Source organism: Schistocerca serialis, chromosome 1 (genome assembly GCF_023864345.2).
Source record: "Schistocerca serialis cubense isolate TAMUIC-IGC-003099 chromosome 1, iqSchSeri2.2, whole genome shotgun sequence".
Classification (NCBI taxonomy): Eukaryota; Metazoa; Arthropoda; class Insecta; order Orthoptera; family Acrididae; genus Schistocerca; species Schistocerca serialis.
The window spans coordinates 795,479,889-795,502,651 of NC_064638.1; the positions used below are offsets into that span (position 1 = coordinate 795,479,889).

Consider the following 22,763-nt stretch of genomic DNA (forward strand, 5'->3'; position numbering starts at 1 on the left):
GGTAGTGAGGGTCAAATTCATATTATGGAAGTTACTTGAAATGTCTGGTCTGAGGTATTCCATAGCAGCATCTACAGAACCTGACAACCCCACCTTGTCAGTAACAGTTATAAAATGTTTGTTAAAAAGTTCTGCAACACTATACATGTCTGTCACCAACGTATCATTTACTCTTAATGCTATTTGTCCCTCTTCATGTCTGGTTCTACCAGTCTCCTCCTTCACTATATCCCATATAGTCTTTATTTTGTTATCTGATATGACTATCTTTTCTTTGTAATATATTTGCTTTGATGTCTATATTACAGTCTTTAATATTTTGCAGTATTTCTTGTAATGTGCTATAGCATCAACATCGGAACTGTTTCGGGTTGACAGATACAGTTTTCTTTTTGTTTTACAAGATACCCCTATTTCTTGAGTACTCCATGGCTTCTTTGTAGACTTTACTCTAACCTTGGTAAGTTTTGGGGGAAAACAGTGTTTGAATAAGGTAAGCAGTTTATTAGCAAAAGTGTTATATTTTTCATTCATGCCATGAGCACTGTGAACATCTGTCCACTGAATGTCTCTGAGGAGTGTCATAAAGTAATCAATTTTTGGCTTATTGATTACCCTCTTGAGCTCAGATTTAACAGATTTTATATCCTGTTCAGTATTAACATTTAACAGAAGGAACTTCATGTCATGGTCTGAGAGGCCATTGACTATTGGTTTTGTAATATAATTTTGTTCATTGGACTTTTCTATAAAGATATTATCAATGGCTGTTTGTGAGCCATTGGATACCCTAGTGGGGAATTTTACAGTGGGAATTAAGTTGAATGATAGTAATACTAACTCAAATAAGTTCTTATTGGGAGAGTCTTTAAGGAAATCTACATTGAAATCACCAGCAACCACTATTTCTTTGTCTTTGGTTGTTAAATGGGCCAGTACAGCTTCAAGGTGGTTTATGAGCAGATTAAAGTTACCCACAGGTGCTCGATATACACTTAATATTATGAAGGATTTTTTGTGAAATTCTACTTCTGTTGCACATGCTTCCATATGCTGTTCTAGGCAAAATTTATGAATGTCTATGTTCTTAAATTTATGACAGTTCCTGATGAGAGACACTTGCTTGTGGGAACAAGTGTTGTCCTAGCACCACAGTACATCATGTTCTATTATACTGTCAAAGTTTCCTTGATCATTTCCACCTGTGACCTTAAGTCATACCTAATGGCTCCTTACCTCACTGGTGCCTCTCCAAAGCGTTGGAAGAATGCTACCTCTCCTCCTGCCACTGCTGTATTTCCCAGTGATAATCTCCCAGGATAGTGCAAAATGGCCATTCATCACTGAATGTAGTGCAGTGTCATCTTCCCAGTCACAGCATCACTGCAGGTGCAGACGCTTGTGTTGTGGTATTAATGGCAGCCAACAAATGCAATAGTAATTTTTTACTGTGGCCACTGCTAATTCCAACCAATGATGTGGGTTTACACAGAATGTTGCGAAAAGTCCATTATTTGTTGTCGGATTGCAGGCAAAGATGTGAACGGGTTATGATGCCCTTCATGCGCAATACTGCAATCTTCCATTATAGTTGTCAGACATGGTTGACTGGAACCTTGATAACAAGAATGCATGCCCTCATGTTCTCTTGCCACCCAACATTGGGCCAGTGTCACATCTGAAAGCCTCACAAATCTGGATATTCTGTTATTCAACCAGCCAGTCAAATGGAGACCCAAAATGAGGTCCTTTTCAAACTCTGTCAGACCCTGATAACACTCTCACACATGAGTTTGCATCAGCTCTGTCTCATCCACAGTGATTACTCAACATCTGATGCTGTTCATGTCTCTTACATACCCTATTAGGCCAATTATCAACACTAAACACAAACAGAACTAATGCACTCTGGTTACCATTCTATCTGCCAAAGAGATTGCAATTCTAATAATTTATGTACCCGTGGAGGGTGTGTAGATGTATGAAGATATGTTGACTTGTGGCCATGTCTTCTGGGAACTTAATTTTGTTTGTTGGGCAATGTATTTATTTATTATATGTGATGATGACACCTGAGGATTGAGTGGTGGTGCCCAAAATGAAAATGAGTCAACTAGTTTCACCCTGATGAAGACTGCTTTCAATGCTAGTCAAAACATCAGTAGTTTTAACACAAATGATGCAGTTACACAACCAGAAGAACTTTATTGAAATTAACTGTAAGCTCAAAAATTTATAATCCTACATTTTAACAAAATTTAGGCCGGTCTTCAGTGGCCACATGGATGGTAGCTGATGTGCCAAACATATAGACAGAGGGGCTTCAATGTCTTTTAGTGAATGCGATACTCAGACACCTTCAGTGGTCACATGTAATGTATACTGATTTTGTTTTGAGAAGAGGGAGGATTATTTCAAGAGGGGGAAAGTGATACAGCATTGAAATGAGAGGGAAAACATGAACTTCAGAAAGAATAGGTGAGGAGCATGATTTTAAGTGAAATAAATAGACAGAAAAAGTGAAAACACTTACATGCTCATGTGATTACACATAGTTATTAAGCCCAAATAAAGAATGATTACAGAATATGTAAGTTTTTTGTGTGATATAGTTCTTCTTTGTATAAGAAACAACATAGATTTTGTATCCATATCACCCTGCACATGCAAAATAAAAGAATAGAAGAGAAAGTTACCTCAGGCAATCATATGTCAGTAATAAAAATAGTGATGGAGAAATGCAATAAGGCATAGAAAAATCCTTGAAAGCAAATATTTGTGAACAAATCAGATAAACTAAACATTACTAATCCTCATTATTTAACTACCATATACATATGGTCAATGTTTGTCTTTTCTTATAATTTTATGTAGCATACGCTTTAATTTAGCTCAGAGAAAACAAAAATTGTACAACAAAAAAGACACATTTGTTTAGAGATTTTCTTTTTATATTGAATAACTGTTATTTATGTTTGGAATATCCATACGGCATCAATGTATTATGCCATTGTAAGTTGTAATGAGACTGTGTTGTGTGGAAGACAGCTAGATTGCACACCAAAGAAAATTGTCCCTTATTCTGCACAAGAAGACCACACAGGGAGATGATTTTCGCTGTTGTGGATAGTAAGGTCTGATTCCAGTGTGTATTTTGAAACAATAGATACCTCATTTACATTAATTATCTTAGAAAGGGCAGCAGAAAATGTAAAGACCTCTGCACCTTGGATGATTTACCAAGTTCCCTTCAATTAGCTCTCTTCTTTAGCATAAATAGACATTTTTGCTTGAGCACTATTTTAAGAGTGAATGACTCAAATGTTTTCTTTGCTTTTCAGTCTGCCCTAATATTGCTCATAGACAACTGATCTTGAGAAAGTGACGAGTATAATGTTCCTGTATGTGACACTGTTATAAAACAAAGCATCTTAGCGTAAGCTGAATTATTTATTTCTTGGGTGTGTGAAATGAATTCCTATCTATGTTTCAAATTACTGTAAGGTGCTATCTTTGTGTTTTCTCTTTGTGGACATGGGACAGGGAGCGGAGAGGCTGAGGAGGGAAAAATGGGGGGGGGGGGGGGGGGAGAGATCACTATATTGCAGTAGTGAGTGTCATGGCTAACACCGTAGAAGAGAGAGATATTGTGAGTTTCAGTGTCTCATGTGGTGTTGCCAGTTGCCAACAGGATAAAATGTTTTCTGCACAACACACAGCTCCCAGCAATGAATAAGACCGCCATACAGAGATAGGAATTCCTTACACTGATGCTATGAAAATAAATACTGGATATCTGGCTCAATTTTTGTAAGGAGCAAATGAAGAATTCTTATATCAGAAATATTCAGGCGTTTCTTTCTTTCTTCCTAATATGATTAACAGCACTGAATCTTGATTCCATGAGGTATGAGGTAGGGAAAGGAATCAATAAACTGAATGCCATTTTCCACATAATTGGATGTAAGACATATATTTTTTTTAGTTTGCTATAGGTTTTCATGACCAGCACTATCAAATTTGTTTACTTTCTTCACCATATATGATTTCTAACATTTCTTCTTGGCAAGCTATATTGGTCTCTTCAGCATTTGGGATAAAAGGAGTTTTATCCACTCGTACATCTTCAGTTTCAAGATATCTTCAAATCATTTTTCCATGTTCAATTTAATTGAAGTGGCTACTGAATCTGTGAATATCATATGGAATGACATGTTAATGTAGGAAAGTGATAAACTTCTCGCATCACTAGGTTAAGTAGTTCAAGTTTGACATATTTTCTGTTGGTTTCTATCTTGGGTTCTTCAGTCAATGTTTGTTTGACAATTTTTGTAAAGTTTTGCCAGCATAATGGGCTGGCATTGTCAAAGCCTCATCCTCCATTGCTGTTCATGGGTTGTAATTGAGTTTTTGGCTGTAGATTTTATGTGCCTGTTGTGCCAACATCTGAGAGATTTTCCCTTGTCATTACCACTGTGGTTCTCCACTTGTTATCTGCAACAGTTATTCTCTGCAGCATGGGAACCCAAGATCTGTTCACCTTGATGCTTTCCTCTTTCTTGTTGAAGCTATTGTCATGTTAGTGAATTTCTATGGCTTCTCTGCACAAGTGGGAGTGGTAGGTCTTCACCACAGCTAGTACTTCCATGTCGGTGAATTTTATTATGTGATTGGTCTCTCACAGTGCATGTCCTTCCATGGCTGATTTATCATCCTGTACCAACCTGCAGTATCATTTGTGTTTGGTGATCCTGTTGTTGATTGATCATCCAGTCTCTCCAATGTAGACTTTTTCACATTTACACAGTATGCCGTATATTCCTGATATTGTGAGTAGGTCCCTTTTACCCTTTGTCTATCTGAGACACTTTTTGATCATCTGAGACAGTTTGTAAATAGTCTTTATGGCATGTTTGCACAAAATATGGCCAATTCTGCCCTTCACGTCGTGGATGTTTGATGGAGAGACTACCTACCATCCCGTCTTCTGATGTAACTTTGCTAAGTGTTAGAGTTCATAGCATTTATTATGCAACTGGTGGAGTAATTATTGCTCCTCAGAATGGTTCTTAGGTGTTGAATCTCACATCTGAGGTGCTACAGCTCACATATTCATTTTGGGTGTGTTATGAGATTATTAATTACCCTCTTTTTCGATTTATATGATAGTCTGTGCAAGTATCAGTCTGTGTGTATCAGTTTTCGATACATTCTGTGTCCGAGGTTCTCACCATCCCTCATAACCAGCACATATAGAAAGGGTGCTGTTGATCATTTTTCTACCTCTATAGTAAATTTCATTTTTGCATGGAGACTGTTAAGACATCTTAGAGAGTCACCAAGCTGTTCCTTGCCATGGCTCCAAACAATGTAGGTGTCATGGATGTACCTACACTACACCTTAGTTTTGCAAGATGTGGAGTCCAGCCCCTGTGTTTTGAAATGGATCTAGAAGAAATTGGCCACCGTTGGACACTACGGTAAAGGCTTACAGCTGTTCATAGAAATCTCCATCCCATATGAAGTAACTTGGGGTAGGACATGCATGAAATAGCTTGGTCATGTCATGTGGGAAAATGGAACTGATGTGCTCCAGAGAATCACTGAGTGGCATTTAGATAAACAAAGCAACAAGATCAAAGTTGACTAGGATGATGTTTGGTCAAAGTTTCAGTTTCTTAAGCTTCTCAGTGAAAAGTCTTGAGTGCTTTATGTGTGTGTTGGTCTCTTCCATATGCAGCTGAAGCAGAGAGACCAAGTGCTTGACAAATTTATATGTCAGTGAGTCAGGAGCACAAATGATTGGTCTTAATAATACATCATTTTTATGGGTCTGTGGTAATCTATACAGCCGTGGTAGTAGGGCCCATGTGTTGCTTATGTTCTTCTGTACATCTGCCAAGAGAGAAGATACCTTTGTTTAACTGATTCATATTCCTTGTGATCCGCTGCATCGGACCTGTGTTTAGCTTTCAGTACCTTGGTGGATCTAATAGGTCCCAAATCTTTTGCTCTGATCCTTTGGTCTTCAATGTAATGATCACATTTTCCTTGTTGGCAGGCAGTACCGATATACTCTTGTTGGTGTTAAGCCTCTTGATAACTTGTAACTCTTCTCTTTTCACGTTGCAAGCTGGCGATTTTGCTCGGTGCAATATCCTGGCAGTCTCAGTGCATATTTTTGCAACTTTTTCTAAAGGAAGGGTCCAGGTGTTCACTTCATTGTTAAGCACTGATATTCTTCATAGGTTGGGATGATAGCGAAATTTCCTCCTTTTTGAAGGACAGACCATTCTTCCGAGGTCAGCAGTTGTTCACTAAGGTTAACTACTGTGTGTGGCATGTTGACAATTGACTTGTTGATCTGCTTTCCGCATCTTGAAAACTTTTTTCTTCTGTCCCTGCAGCAGTTGAGTTTGTTCTGGAAGCTCCGGTGAGTAATGCTGTCAGTCTTATCCAGTGTCTCAGTGCATGCTGCCACTTAGTTAATTAAAAAAAGTCCAAAAGCTGCTCATCAGTTCTTGCCAAGTCTCCCCATGTTACATGAATTTGCTCACAAAAATAAGCTCTTTCCATTCTGTCGTAGGTATCCTGTGAATGGGTGGCAGTTGACTAGGTGCTTACATTTCAGGAACTCTTGAGTGTATCCTTCATCCTGATACTATGACAAAAAGGTGAGAGAGCATAGCAAACAGGCTTTCTTCTTCAGTTGCTAGTCAAGGTGTCAGCACAGTCTTGAAATCTCATCCCCACAGAGGCATAGTACAAATTTTTTTGGGTTTATGAGACCTTTATTGACATATTGCCTGTTGTTTTCTGTCTTGTGTTCTTTGGCTGTCTGTTGTTTCATGAATTTTCTTATCTTTCACAAGCACGAGTGGCTGGCACCGTCAAACCCCACCTTCCACTGCTGGTGGTGGACTGGAGTTGAGGTTGCAGACATAGATTATTTAAACTTGTCGCATGAATTCTGTGGGCTTTCCCTATTCATGACCACTGTGATTCTTTTCTTGCTACCTGCAATGGTCATTCTCTGCAGTTCAGGAATCCAGGATCCATTTACCCTGAAACTTTCCTCTTTGTTGTTGAAGCTATTGTTATATTTGTGAATTTCTATAGCTTCCCTGAACAAGCAGTTGTAACTCCACAGCAAGAACCACCATGTCAGTGAATCTTACTGTGTGATCGGTCTCTCTGAGTGCATGCTGCACCATTACCAATTTCTCCGCCTGTTCCAAACCGCATTACTGTTTGTGCTCAGTGAACCTGGTGTTGATAGAGCATCCAGTCATTTCAACGTAGACTTTTACATTCGCACATGGTATATGATGTATTCTCAACATTGAGAGTGGGTCACTTTTGTAATTTGTCAGTCTGAGACACTTATTGATCTCGATTGGTTTGTAATTAGTCTTTACATTGTGTTGTGCTGTTTGTTACCCTGGGGATGTTAGCAGAAAGGCTGCATCCAACATTTAATCTTTTGACATGTAAGATTGACCACATAATAAAAATTTTCTGTCCTGGAAGTTCTTGCTCCGGGGAAGAGCTATCACCCCTGCTGGTTGAAGGAACCCGTAGAACTCCACTAACGTGACAATAGCTTCAACAAGAAAGATGAAAGCCTCAAGGTGAATGGATTTTGGATTCATGTGCTGCAGAGAATGACCATTTTTGGTAGCAAGAAGAGAAGCACTATGGTAATGACAGGGAAAAGCCCTCAGATTTTGGCACAATGTATGTATATAATCTACAGTCACGAGTTTGACCCCATACTGCCAGCAGCAGTGGCACATTACTTTGGCAAACAGTATGAGTTTGCTCTTCAAAGCTGCAGATTGAAATAATGAAATCTCTTGAAAATATCTACCAGATAAAAGACACCATTCCTTACTGTTTGCAACTGTTGTCACGGATTAGTCTCATTACCATTTTAATAAATTGTGCGACACTCTCAGGTAATGCTACAAAATGAACAAAGATTTACACTACTTCTGTATGCAAAAGTAAACTACTAAAGTCTTTATAACTGTCCTGGCCAAGCTGTAAAAACATTCTATTATTTTTTGGATTGGATTTGATTTTGTCATGACTTGAATTATTATAGCTAATAAGGAATGGAGACTTGTACTTAGATGTTCTCATGCAAGATATTGTCTGTACACCACACAAGAAAACTTAAAGTGTGTGGCACTTCTTTCTACAAATAATCAACAAATCTATGATAATTACCCACCATTTAAGGTGCTCCATCATTAATGCATGCAACAATATTATTCAAAGGAATATTATTTTTTGTAAAGTGCAATGTCACAGTATTAAATATAGATAATCCTGTCGGGTATGTAATGAGGTTTATTGTAAATAGCATTCCTTCACATAATGTATGTTTTTTCATCAGAATAATGTACATAAAACATCAATGAAGCATTATTATCTACAATGGTAGACTCATCCAGTTGCATGGAAAATGAAGAGTTCTGAAGAATACTTACAAGCTCTCTCTCTCTCTCTCTCTCTCTCTCTCTCTCTCTCTCCCTCTCTCTCTCCACCATTAAGTGCCATTTCTTCAATCCCTCATTTTAATGTGCCATTGCTTTCATTACAGGTTCTCCATTATTATAGCTTTTACCATTTTTTTGACCCCCATTGTGAAGTGTGTCGAGTGAGGTAGTGCCGCTCTTAACACTTTTATTGGGAGATGTTGGTGAAATCCCTGTTCAGCCATCCCAATTTAAGTTTTCTATGATTTCCCTAAATCACTTTAGACAAATGCCAGGATGGTTCCTTTGAAAGGACACGCCTGATTTCCTTCCCCAGACTTCCTTAATCCGAGATAGTGCTCCACTAGTGACCTCATTGTCAACAGGACATTAAACACTGATCTTGTTTCTTAAATGATGCAGTGATTGTTCAACGATTTTGAAATTTTTTATTGTTTTATTTCTTGAAAATATTCAATGGCCTTGTCCTTATTATTTGAATTGTTTTATTTCTTGAAAATATTCAATGTGCATGTCCATATCATTTGAATGCTTTGTAAAAAGATGTTCTTGCAGTCATCTTAGCTTCATTGCCCTATTGGATGATGATGTATTACACAATAAACACATTGAATGTTTTTGTTGACAAAATATTCTATGAAACCGATCTTGAGATACTCTGGCAAATAGCCACAAATGTGTAATTTTTTTTTAAGCCACAGGTGCACACTATTTCACAATATTTTGTTTGAAGCTGTAGGCTTGTGCTCACTCTCACAAATACTACTGTATACTGACTAGCGTCACTGCAATTAAAAGAGCCTGTGCCATGTATTATCATCAGCACATGCACATTGTGCACTGTGGATTGAGTTTGGGGTGGAGGCGGCACCAGCTACAAACTCTGCTGGGTGGTGTGGGGAGAGATGCACGAGCTAGTCCGGAGCGAGGCTCACAGTAGCACCATTTAGTTTCACTTACATAATATGAACTAAACTTATGCATGGGTGATACAGATAGTATATTTTATGAAGTTTAAACTGTCACAGGTGATTTTATGAAAACCTAATGAAAATGTTTTTAAAATCCATACTGTTTATTTCGTATCATGAAAGCTTGAATGGCCACAAGTGGATGATAGGTCTCTACCACTGGTTAGAGCCATAAATGAACTGCAGGTCTCTCACACCCTTCCCCCCTATAACTGTCTGGGTACGTCAGTTGAAGCACATTGCACATTATTTCATCGCCATACAGCAGTTTTTATATTTTTTCTGTTTGTTGATAACCATATTCATGTTTTTGTTTTGTTTCTCTTTCTTCATGCCCTTTCAAATGTATCTTTATTTTTGTTTTTACATATAGCTCATGATATCTGGAACTTTAAAGGGCTCTCTGATGGCATACATTGTGAAGACAGTTTGTAGGTGAGAGCTACATTCTTGTTTCGAGAGAATGCTAATATTTCAGCAAGTGTAACTCATCTCCCCCCATGCCCCCTTCTCTACCAACTTAATATATTTCTTACATTGTGTGCATTCTTAATGCTGTAAAGTTATGAAATGTAAGGCTTTGGCACAGATCTAGAATTCAGATTTACTATTTATGCAGGTAAAAAATTAAAAAATCCTTGTGCTGTTCTTACATAATTGTAGATTCACTGAGCAAACATTGGCCGTAAGACCTTGTAATAGGGCATATGTTACCAGAGGCTATGATACTTGGTCTGTTATTATTAATGAAGAAAGGAAATTAGTCAGTAGGAAGTGATACTTGTCAGTTGTCTAATCAGCAGTGCCCAATACAAATCCTGTCATAAGATATGTCAGTGGTATATTTAACTGAAACCAATCATTTGCTTTAATCACCTCATATCTTAATGTTGCTACTTTGTTGTAGAAAATGTGAATGTTTCTGTTTTGTTTAGGCAAAAGTTGTTTTGGACACCCTTGTCAGTATGTTCAGTGCATATTGTGATGACCAATATGTAGTAGAATCTTGTGAAGTAGAACAACCAGATGGTGTTACCAATTTGTACCCTGCTCTGGTCTACCGTGAAGAAGTTATTGAAGTTACAAAAGCCAATGACTATATCGGTGTGTGGTACGTACTGCTTTTATTCTGACTTTTTATATATTGTGTTGTGATTTGAAGTTGGCATAATTCCACCATTTTATATTATTATAGCACAGACACTCCGTGTAAGTATTTTTGTTGTTTTTGTTGCTCCATTGTCCAGTTAGCTGACAAATAGTGTATTCTGTGAATACCAAACAAAAGCTTGTTTCCATGAGGCAAATCCAACAAAGGAAACTCCAGGTAGCAATATCAACAATATAAAGAAAAGGATAGGTTGCGACTCACCATAATGATGGCATGTTGACGTGTAGACATGCACAACAAAAGGAATGTTACACAGTTCACTTTCTGCCAAAGCCGTCTTCAAAAAATATGTGGCCCCTTCGCCATCCGATACCACCTTGGACTGGAACAACTGAAGCACTTCCATTCTCATTACCTACCAAAGATCTTTCACATGTGTCCTGATGTGGATCATATCCCTGCAGAAGATCCAGGTGCAAGATGTGTCCAATCCACCCACCCAGCACTTCATACTCCACTTCCGTCACAGGGTTAACCTACTGCCCCATCAGAGGCTGGGCTACTGTGAAAGCAGCCATGCCATGTACCGGCTCTGCTGCAATCATTGCACAGCTTGTTATATTGGTGTGACTACCAACCAGCTGTCCACCAGAATGATTGGCCGCAGCTGTGGCGACAGCAAAGTAGACCATCCTGTGGCACAACATGCAGCTGAACTTAACATGTTTGCTTTCAATGGCTGCTTCACAGCTAATACTGCCGGGTCCTTCACTCCATCGCCAGCTTTTGTGTACTGTCGAGATGGACGTTATCCTTGCAACACATTCTCTGCTCGTAAAATTATCCTGGCCTCAACTTATAGTGACGTATTGTCCCCGCACCCTCCACCCAAGAGTTTCTTCCCCCTCTGTCCTATTACCTCCTCCCTATTCACGCCCCTGATGCTCATTGTGTGCCACCCTCTGCCAACGCACCTGCCTGCCTTTCCTCTTCCATGTTCCTCTCCTTTTCCACTCCCTTCCTCCTCCTCCTCCTTCCCCCCCCCCCCCCCCCCCTTTTCCCAACACCATGTCCCATAGCCTCCTGACATACGCCTGGTGGCTCACCATCTGCAGCATCGTCGATAGAACCGACTATGGTCCTTTGGTGCAGAGCCGAGTGGAGGGTCTGAATCAGAGGCTCAGGCAGTTCTGTGACCGTGTAGGCTGCAAATTCATCGACTTGCGCCATTGGGTGGTGGGTTTTGAAATATGCTCACTATTTTTATATACTGTATTTAGCATATTTCGTGACAGTATCTTTTCCGTGAAATGTTTACAAGACGATATTTGTCTTGGCTTCAGTCGTCTAGTGGCAGTATGATTCCACAATGCAGTTTCGTTGGCTGCAGAAATCACCTGGTTCAATGTGTTTGCCTCATTTTTGGTGCTTCAAATACCATTTCTTCGAATATGGTTTCTTCTTAAAGTTTATATAAAAAAAGTAGTAGCATAATTCATTTTTTCTGTTCACTAACAAATTATTATGACGGTGACCTGCACATTGTTCCAACGTCAACACACACCAAGCGTTCACTGCCGACTGACTATGGTCAAAGACGACTCCAGTGTCAAAGACATTTTACACAACACACAAGCTTCCACTTGTAACCAGTCTCTTTGATATTCTTCGTCACATCTACTAATATTAATCAATATGCTGTCACTCTCAAAAATATAAGTAAATTAGCATAAAATAAGGCAAATTACAATTCACAAAAAAATATTCTGACAAAAATATAGGAAAACATTTACAACTTCCCTCATTAGATTTGGTATCGACAAATCCAGTAGAAAATAACACATCTCCCAGATCCATTACAGTTTCCACTTAATAGCTCAGGAGTCCACTACACACAGGAGGTGGCTACACGGGTGGCGGGAGCTGTGTAAAAGGGACTGGGCGGTTTTATTAGGTTGGAGGGTCTCAGGGAACCACAGAAGGGACATCCGTCTAAAAGTGGGGAGGTAAAACACAGTAAGGTAGTTGTAGAAATGATTGGTATTGTAGTTGTAAATTGTCGTAGCTGTGTTGGGAAAGAACCAGAGCTCCAAGCCCTAATAGAAAGCACTGAAGCTCAAATAGTTGTAGGTACATAGAGCCGGCTAAAGCCAGAAATAAGTTCAGCTGAAATTTTTTCAAACAATCTAACAGTGTTCGGAAAGGATAGATTAAATACAGTTGGTGATGGAGTATTTATTGCTGTCAGAGGCAGTTTGCCTTGTAGCGAAATTGAAGTAGATAGTTCATGTGAAATAGTATGGGTAGAGGTTATAGCTGATAATCGGACTAAACTATTAATTGGATCATTTTACGGACACTCCCCCCCCTCCCCCCCCAACTCAGAAGATATAGTTGCTGAACAGTTCAAAGAAAACTTGAGTCTCATTTCAAATAAGCACCCTGCTTATACAATTAAAGCTGGCGGCAGGCATAAAACGTCATCCGAAATTGTACTGAATGCTTTCTCAGAAAATTATTTTGAACAATTAGTTCATGAACCCACTCGAAGCGTAAATGGTTTGCGAAAGCATACTTGACCTTTTAGCAACAAATAATCCTGGACAAATAGTGAGTATGTGACGAATACAGGGATTAGCGACTGCAAGGAAGTTGCTGCTAGGCTGAATATCGTAATACCTACAACCATCAAAAAGAAATGCAAAGTATATCTATTTAAAAAAGCTGATAAAAATGCTATTAACGCTTTTTTAAGAGACAGTCTTCACTCCTTCTGATCTGTTCATGTAAGTGTAGAAAAGTTGAGGAATGTTTCCAAAGAGATAGTATGGACAGCAATTGAGGGATATATACCACATAAATTAATAAGTGATGGTACTGATCCCACATGGTACACAAAACGGGTCAGATCGTTGTTGCAGAAGCAATGAAAACAGCATGCCAAATTTAAAAGAATGCAAAATCCCCAAGATTGGCAAAGTTGTACAGAAGTTTGAAATATAGCGCGTACTTCAGTGCGAGATACTTTTAATAATTTCCACAGTGAAACTCTGTCTTGAAATCTGGCAGAAAACCCAAAGAGATTCTTGTTATACATAAAGCACACCAAATACCTTCACTGCGCGATAACAACGGTGAAGTCACTTATGACAGTGCCACTAAATCAGGGTTATTATATGCGGTTTTCCAAAACTCCTTCACCTAAGAAGACGAAATAAATATTCCTGAATTCCAATCAAGAACAACTGCCAAGATGAGAAACATAGAAGTAGATAAACTTGGTGTAACAAAACAGCTTAAATCACTTAATAAAGGCAAGGCCTCTGGTCCAGATTGTATACCAGTCAGATACCTCTCAGAGTACGCTTATAAAATAGCTCCATATTTAGCAATTATATACAACTACTCGCTCACAGAAAGATCTGTACCTAAAGACTGTAAAATTGCTCAAGTCACACCAATACCCAAAAAGGGAAGTAGGAGTAATCTGCTGAATTACAGGCCTATATCACTAGCATCGATTTGCAGTAGGGTTTTAGAACATATACTGTATTCGAACATTATGAAGTACCTCGAAGAAAACGATTTATTGACACGTAGTCAGCACGGATTCAGAAAATATCGTTCTTGTGAAACACAACTAGCTCTTTATACTCATGAAGTAATAAGTGGTATCGACAGGGGATGTCAAATTGATTCCATATGTTTAGATTTCCAGAAGGCTTTCGACACTGTTCCTCATGCGCGTCTTCTAACCAAACTGCGTGCCTATGGAGTATCGCCTCAGTTGTACGACTGGATTCATGATTTCCTGTCAGAAAGGTCACAGTTCGTAGTAATAGATGGAAAGGCATCGAGTAAAACAGAAGTAATATCCGGCGTCCCCCAAGGAAGAGTTATAGGCCCTCTATTGTTCCAGGTCTATTTTAACGACATAGGAGACAATCTGAGTAGCTGTGTTAGATTGTTTGCAGATGATACTGTCATTTACCGTCTTGTAAAGTCATCAGATGATCAAAACGACTTGCAAAATGATTTCAATAAGATATCTGTATGGTGAGAAAAGTGGCAATTGACCCTGAATAAAGAAAAGTGTGAAGTTATTCACATGAGTACTAAAAGAAATCAGCTAAATTTCGAATTCGTGATAAGTCACACAAATCTGAAGGCTGTAAATTCAGGTAAATACTTAGGGATTAGAATTACAAATAACCTAAATTGGAATGATCACATAGATAATATTGTGGGTAGAGCAAACCAAAGACTGCGGTTCATTGGCAGAACACTTAGAAGGTGCAACAGGTCTACTAAAGAGACTGCTTACATCACGCTTGTCTGCCCTATTCTGGAGTATTGCTGTGCGGTGTGGGATCCACATCAGGTGGGACTGACGAGTGACATTGAAAAAGTACAAAAAAGGGCAGCTCATTTTGTATTGTCACGAAATAGGAGAGATAGTGTCACAGACATGATATGTGAATTGGAGTGGCAATCATTAAAACAAAGGTGTTTTTCGTTGAGGCGAGATCTTGTCATGAAATTTCAATCACCAGTTTTATCCTGTGATTGCGAAAACATTCTGTTGCCACCCACCTACATAGGGAGAAATGATCATCACGATATAATAAGAGAAATCAGGGCTCACACAGAAAAATTTAAGTGCTCATTTTTCCTGCGTGCCGTTCGAGAGTGGAACGGTAGAGAGACAGCTTGAAGGTGGTTCATTGAACCCTCTGCCAGACACTTTATTGTGAATAGCAGAGTAATCACATAGATGTAGATGTTGTCTTCTCATGCCTCCATCTAATCCCAGCATTCTCCACCAACAAACAGTGCTCTTCTCCCTTCCCCAACCCTCAATCCTCAAGGCAGGTTGCTGCTTTTGTTCCATGTGACAGCTAAATTCTTGCCCAAGCTGCCATAGATGGCAATCATTTGTGCATGTGATATGCTTGCTTGTGTGAATGGATGTGTGTGCATGTTTCCTTTTATGAAGGACGCCCGTGGCCGAAAGCTAAATATGCAACACACTTTTCATTGTACCTGTCTGCAACTCATTGTGTCATCTTTGCGATGAGCAGCACTCTATCCTTCTCGTTACTTGTTGTCATGAGTTTTTAACTATTGAGATGAATATTGTGTTTGTATTGCCTGTTAACTTCTGTCATTGATCTTCAGCTGATGTGTGTTTGATGATTTTTCCTGATGTTTCACCAGCATGAGTGCCTGGCATTGTTAAAGGCCCTGCATTGCTGAAGGTGGACTATGTGGCAGATGAACCCTTGACAGTGTCAACCGCCCTTGCTGCAAAAGTCAGAAAAATTCTTAAACAGACATCAGCTGAAGATCCCAAGTTGGAAGCCAACAGGCAATACATCAACAAATGATCATGAAAGCCTAAATTATTATGATTTTGTCTTAATTGCATCATTTTCTAAAATGGAACCAACTGCTTTGATTGTTCCCTGCTACTATATTGGAACTTATGTACCTGCCTTTACCGAATGCGCCTTTGCACTGGAGATGCTCTCTCACTTTTTTTTTATGTATATTTCTCATAACATGCTCCCATCAATAAAATTTGCAAATACACAAATACTTTTTGTTTTTTGTGAGAAGATTGATGGTTTATGCTTTTGAAAGGAAGTGGGTACCGATATATTAGGATAAAATCTTCGGACATATTTTGTATTTCACTGTGCATGAGACAAGTATATTAACAATAAAAGGAAAAGGATAGAATGCTACAAAAGGATAGAATGCTACAAAAGGATAGAATGCTACAAAAGGATAGAATGCTATTCAACATAATGATGACACATTGAGTTGCAGTAGGCATGACAAAAAGGCTGTTACATTTTTAGCTTTCAGCCAAAGCCTTTTTCAGAAAAGGAAGCACACACGTATGCATTCACACACACTTGACCACCATCTTTGGCAGCTTGGAGCTGTTTTATTGTTGATATTCCAACCTGATGTTTCCATTGTTAGACAAGTATATTATGTGATTAAAAAGAGAGATATTTCAAAAGGAGAAAGCTTTAAAATTGCAAGGAGACACATGGCTGGCCCAGTAGGTAAAAGTTCTAGTACTCAGCCATTTACTCTATTTCTCCTTTCTCAAATTTCTCTTGTCCCCCACTTCCTTTCTTCTTTTCTGTATCATCTTATTTATCTTCACCTCCCCCCATCTCTCTCTTTAGTTATTTCTCACCTCCTTTTCTGTTTGCTTCTTAGTTGTGCTAATCTTCCTACCTCTGATTTATCTTCCTATCTTCTTTACTTGTTGCTATGTCCTACCGTCACTGGACTGCAGGTGGCTTGCTTCTGCCCCTTCATCTTTTCTCCCTTTGTCCTCAAATCAGATGGGGTCCTCTCATTCTGGGATCTGAGTGACCTGCCCCTTCTTCCCAACCTACCAAACTGTATCCCTCTTTCCTCCCTGGTAAAAGAACTGATAGTTCCAGAAGTGTGGAATTGATCTTTCCGACTGTTATTGTGTCTGTGAGCAGTACTGGAATTTTGTCTCTGGATCTAAGTACAAGCCACCTACACTGTCTTCTTTAAATTCTACACAGAAAATATTTAAACTTTGTGTTTTTGTACTGCTTGTCTAACTGTTTAGGGCTCTTAGTACACATATCATGTGAGGTGTGATCAAAAAGCAATGGAAATTTTTGTTTTTCTTAAAGAATCTTTATTTAATCACGATCATCATCATCATCATCAGCTTAGTCCACTTAAAATAAACCTGTCTGATATAATACACTTGTATCAGCACCTTTTCCAATCTTGGAAGTCCTTCTGAATCTCACTTTTCTTTATGGTGGTCAGCTCCTTCAGCAATTCTGTTTTTATCACATCAGAGGTGGTGAAACGACACCCTTTCAAGATTATCTTCAGCCTGGGGAATAGAAAGAAGTCACAGGTGCCATGCCCAACAAATATGGTGGCTATGAGGCAACATAATGGTTTTATTTTCTGTCAAGAAATCCCGTATGAGTATTGAGGAGTGAACAGGAGCATTATCATGATGGAATTTCCATGAGTGGCTTTGCCACAGCTCAGGCGATTTTCTTCAGACTGCTTCATTCAGACTGTACATAACTTCCAAGTATTATTCCTTATTGACCGTACGACCATAAGGCATGAACTCATGATGCACTATCTCAATGTAATCAAAGAAAACAGTGACCACAACTTTCACATGTGATCAAACTTGAATTTTTTTCAGTCTTATCTTTTCAGGCAGTTTCCATTGGGACAGTTGGGCCTCAGTTTCAACATCACAGCCATATACCCATGTTTCGTCACCCATCGTAACCTTCTTTAGAAGTTCTGATTCGTTGGCAACTTTATTCAGCAGTTCCTGAGTGATGTCTACACAATGTCATTTTTTGTCAAAATTCAACAATTTCGGAACAAACTTTCCTGCTACACATTTTGTGCCCAAAACATTTGAAAAAGTTGCATGGCATGAGCCAAAGAATATTTTGATATTTTCAGTAACCTCTCTGATAATAATTCAGAGATTTTCCAGAACCATTTTCTTTACTTCTTCCACAGTGTCATCAGTAATTGATGTGCTAGTATGGTCATGGAAGTGGTTGTCTTCAAAGTCATCTTACCCTCTTTGAAATGTTTCAATACTACTCATCTTACTTATAGTATATTCGCCAAAAGCCACAGTCAGCATTTTGAATGTAGTGGTGCACCATATTCCATTTTTGAAGCAAAATTAAATGCAAATTGTTTGATCCATCTTTTTCAAAAGTAAAAATTCATCAAGCAATCGAAAACACTTACAACCTTTTCAACTGTCAGTAATACACTAAATATTCAAAACAGCTGAAAATGCAAATGTAGATCAGGATCATGTGTACCAACAAGATAAAAAATAATAATAATAAAACAAATTTTTAAAATCAGATGTATAAAGCCTGCAAATTAAAAAAAAAAAATCCTGTTACTTTTCGTTCACACCTCATGTAGTGATACATATCTTTCAGTTAATGTTACCATTACATCCAAGGTGAATTTTGGGAGGAGGGAGTGAAAATTTTGAGTATGTAATTAACATAGTATTTTACAATATTATGTACTTGTCAGTGGTGATGTATTTAATATCCAAAGATATGGATTGTGTTCTTTATTTCATAGATTATATATTGTCATTTCTTAGTTTTATTGTCTGTGTTAATGAAATTTTTAAATAGAGGAATGTGTTTCAGCACTAAAGATTTATGATAATATTGCTGTAATTTTAAATAGCTAATTTTTGATTTTAGGTCAGTCTGTTTATTCAAAGTGTCAGGATATTTCATCATATACGTGAAAAATTTCTATTTCTATTTAGCCTGCTACCTTTTCCAGCGGTGTGTAAGATTGATAAGCATTGTGTTATGTTACTAGTTGTGGGGTTTCGTTCTTACAGATGTGAACTAAGTGAAAATAGGTTTATGCTTGTGAAATTAAGATGGTCTCTGAAGTTTGCTTTGAAATTTCTTCCTGTCTGTTGTATGTGCATTTTCTCATAGTTATCGTATTTTAACTTACAAACACTCAAATGAATGAATTTGCACGACTGTTCTAGGGAATGACAAATTTGTAATCAGACTGTATTGTGTTTTCTGAAGTTTCATCCTCAGATTGATTTTTTGGAAAGCAAATTTGATTTTATCTGAAATTTTTCCCCGGTGTGATATGACAGTGAATGGAGCTTTTTTATTGTTATGCAGTTTTGTTAGGGTAATGCTGTCTTTCATTTTCATTGCTTATAACTTACTACTATACGTCTTTAATGTATATGCACATATTGGGTGTCCCAGGAGGAATGGTCAGTGTTCAGGTATGTGAGAAGAAAGATCATTTGATACAAAAAAAAGTCTAGTAAATTCTCTAGAAGAGACCTGTTTTTCACAGTAGTGAAGAAGAAGTAAGAAGTAAGATATGCAGTTGGAACTCATGTTTACAGGACTTTTTTTACCAAACTATTCAATACATTGCAGAGAACCACATCTTGTAAGTTAGGGGTGCAGGCCTGAACTTCATTCATGAGTTACGTGACACTAAGACATTAAACCTAAAAAAATCACTGCAATTGTTTGTCTTTATACTGCTTAGATAATAGTATTTTTTCTTTAAGACATCTTTGAAATCCATGCTGTTTACTGTAGAGAAATGCAGCAATTCGAAATAGCCTGTTTTTGTCGTCATTCATTTCTTAATCCTGTGGAAGATATTGGTTAAAGATAAGCCATTAAATTTTTGTGGACAAGCTTGGTTGTCTCCTAAATAAATTGATGTAATTTATGGTAAAAAATTGTGAATTCATTTGCAGCTATAAGAAAATGTGTATTCTTGACTTCTCTCTCTCTCTCTCTCTCTCTCTCTCTCTCTCTCTCTCAGTTCAATTCACAAATTTTGGTTCCTATTTGACAATACTGGTAATTAATTAATTAATGTCTAACAATATATTTGGTTTTCATTGTACAACTTTTCAATCTTGGTAACTGGTCAGCATATAATCACAGCCAATTCAATAACAGTAATGAGGAGTAAGTGCAAAGTAAATTAAACATAAGTACTTGTAATGTCAAGCTAATAGTTTTTATCATAGGTACTGAATGAGTGTTACATATACTACTATTATTTATAGCCACTTGTGTTCTTTAATCAACTATCACTGATTTCTGTGTCAGCCTCCATTTTCCTTTCATGTAACATTTTGTCTTGTAATTAATTGTGTCATGATTTCTCTGCTGTTCTTAATTTTCAGTCTCATGTATAGCATATTGTATTTGTCTACTTTTCCTCATAATATATGTAAACTGGAACATTCGTTTTGGTTTGTTACTGTCCTATATTGACCAGCAGTATGTTTGAACTCAACTTATGATTGTTTATACTGTTTTCGGGGATTTGAGCAACTTTACATTTATGTGAGACTACAACTGACAAAATGTATTGATGAGAACGCTTTCTGTCTGTTGAACATGGAAGTCATCCTTATTGCATAGCATTGTGACAGAAAGTATGGTTTTTAACATGACAGCATAATGGACTTGAATTTGTTGTTTACTACCAAATGTTCCATCTTTCCATCACTTGTAAGCATTCAGGCCATCCGTTGCAGATTAGTTTCTGTTACTATCATAGTAATCTGTATTCACTATATGACAGGCTTCTCCAACACTGCCCCACTGTGCGCAGGCACTACCTGGTGCTCCTCAGCTTGCCCACAAGCATGTGCAATTAGTGTAAGCCACCCGGAAGGTGGTCCATGCGCATTCTGCACATCTGAAGGGCAAGTGGCCACCCCTGTTGGCACACATTCTGTTAGTGTTGTAGCATTATGCAGGCTGCTTGCATGGCTGGTTGCTTGATAGCAGGATTGTGTTTGATGCATCGCCGCACGAACTAAACTCTCCAACTTCGAATGACACCCTTTAAGCAGGAACACATTTACTGTCAGACATACTGGCAACCTTGTTACGATTCTGCAAACTTCTGATGCAGCTAGGCTGTGGACCAAGTCTTCCGAGCAGGACATTGCTCTCACTAGGTTCTTTTGGTATTGTGTTGAACAAACTAAGAATGGAATAGCAAATGTCAACCCTCATTGATGATTCTATAATCATGGACTATTTTGTGTTTAGTGTGAGAGACAGTGAGGAAGCTGCAATTGTTTGCTAGGAATGGGCAGAACTCTTCCTGCAAATAAGCCTTCCACTTTCCAAATGAGCAACTAATTTGAAGGATGTGTCAATATAGGCAGGGAAAATCAGCTGCTAAATAATTGTTGAAATTCTTTTTGAAAACCTTCAGCTGTCTTTTATTATACACATTGCCACTAGTTTTGGTCATAGACCATTTTCGAGCTTAGTCTAAATGAGGAAATACAAAATGTTAGAGAATGTACAATTTGACAAGTTAGTGTAAGGTTATAAACATTGTGCATAAATGGCAGGAATATTGTACCATGATGTAAGCAATTACAAGTTGCTGATGCAGGCCAACCACAGTCAATAAAATTGTCAGCAATACTATAATTCTACAGAGCAGTTAATACCAAAAGGCTTATTCATACAAAAAATCAATAACAAACTAACATAAATTAGCTTCCCACCCTTTTACCATATGTTCATTCTCTGCTTTGTCCCACAGATAAATAAACTTGGCCAATAATTTTGTTTGTGGGTTTTCACTCCCTTGTAACATTGACTCTGCAGATACTTTATTTATTTACTTAATGCATGTATAAGATAATACTTGACTCTTTAATTTCCCTTGTCTCCCTTCATTGGTTCTCTTTTTCTCTCCCCCCACTCCTCAGTTCTACTCTCTTTCTCTATTACCTTTTCTTTTTTTCACATTGCCCTGTGCTTATAGCGGATTGTTAAAATTTCACTGTAAAGAAAAGCTTCCAACCCCCCCACCCCCCCCCCCACCCCCCCCCCCCCCTCCTACCCACCTTTCTTCTAGTTATGCTGTTTAAAATTAAAATATTTTTCTAGCACTCAGTTCAACTGAAGGCTCTTCACAGAAATTATAAATTTATTACTAAACATTTTGGTCAGTTTCACTTTCTCTGTTTCTATATGTGTGTTGTACACTTAATATTGCAATATATTTCGCAGATGTAAGTTGTTGTTTACTTTCAACTAAAGACCACAATGTTCCATTACATCTGTTACATTAATGTTTCACTTTTTAGTACATACTGTACATATTTTATCTTTAACATGGCATTACCTTTGCCTGTTTTTCGCTTTCTGTTTGATGTATTTTCATCTGTTAATTCATTATTAATTTTCATTTGAATAAGCCTTTTGCTGACGATTACTCTGTACAATTATTATATTGCTGACAATTTTACTGACTATGGTTGGCAACATCAAGATATAACATTCCTGCCATTTATGCTGGAAAGTATGATATTTGTAACCTTACACTAACTAGTCAAATTATACAATCGCCAACATTTTGTATTTCCTCATTTGGTCTAAGCTTGAAATTGGTCTATGACCAAAACCAGTAGCACTGTGCAAAATAAAAAACAGCTAAAGGTTTTCACAATGGATTTCAATAATTTGAAAGAACTGACGGCAATAAGGTATGCCAAAAGGCTTTGGAACCAAGCCCACAACCCAAGTCTTGGGTAATCAATTGAGTACA

The 22,763-nt window shown here is 38.0% G+C and overlaps 1 protein-coding gene across 2 annotated transcripts in view; it reads left to right on the forward strand.

Moving 5' to 3' along the window:
* Positions 1-22,763, forward strand: part of LOC126483769 (phenylalanine--tRNA ligase beta subunit) — a 111,974-nt gene that overhangs the window by 65,927 nt on the left and 23,284 nt on the right. For both annotated transcript variants that reach the window (XM_050106921.1, XM_050106928.1), the window contains exon 7: positions 10,411-10,586. In XM_050106921.1, coding sequence (XP_049962878.1) covers positions 10,411-10,586 — 176 coding nt within the window. The remainder of the gene's footprint in view (positions 1-10,410; positions 10,587-22,763) is intronic.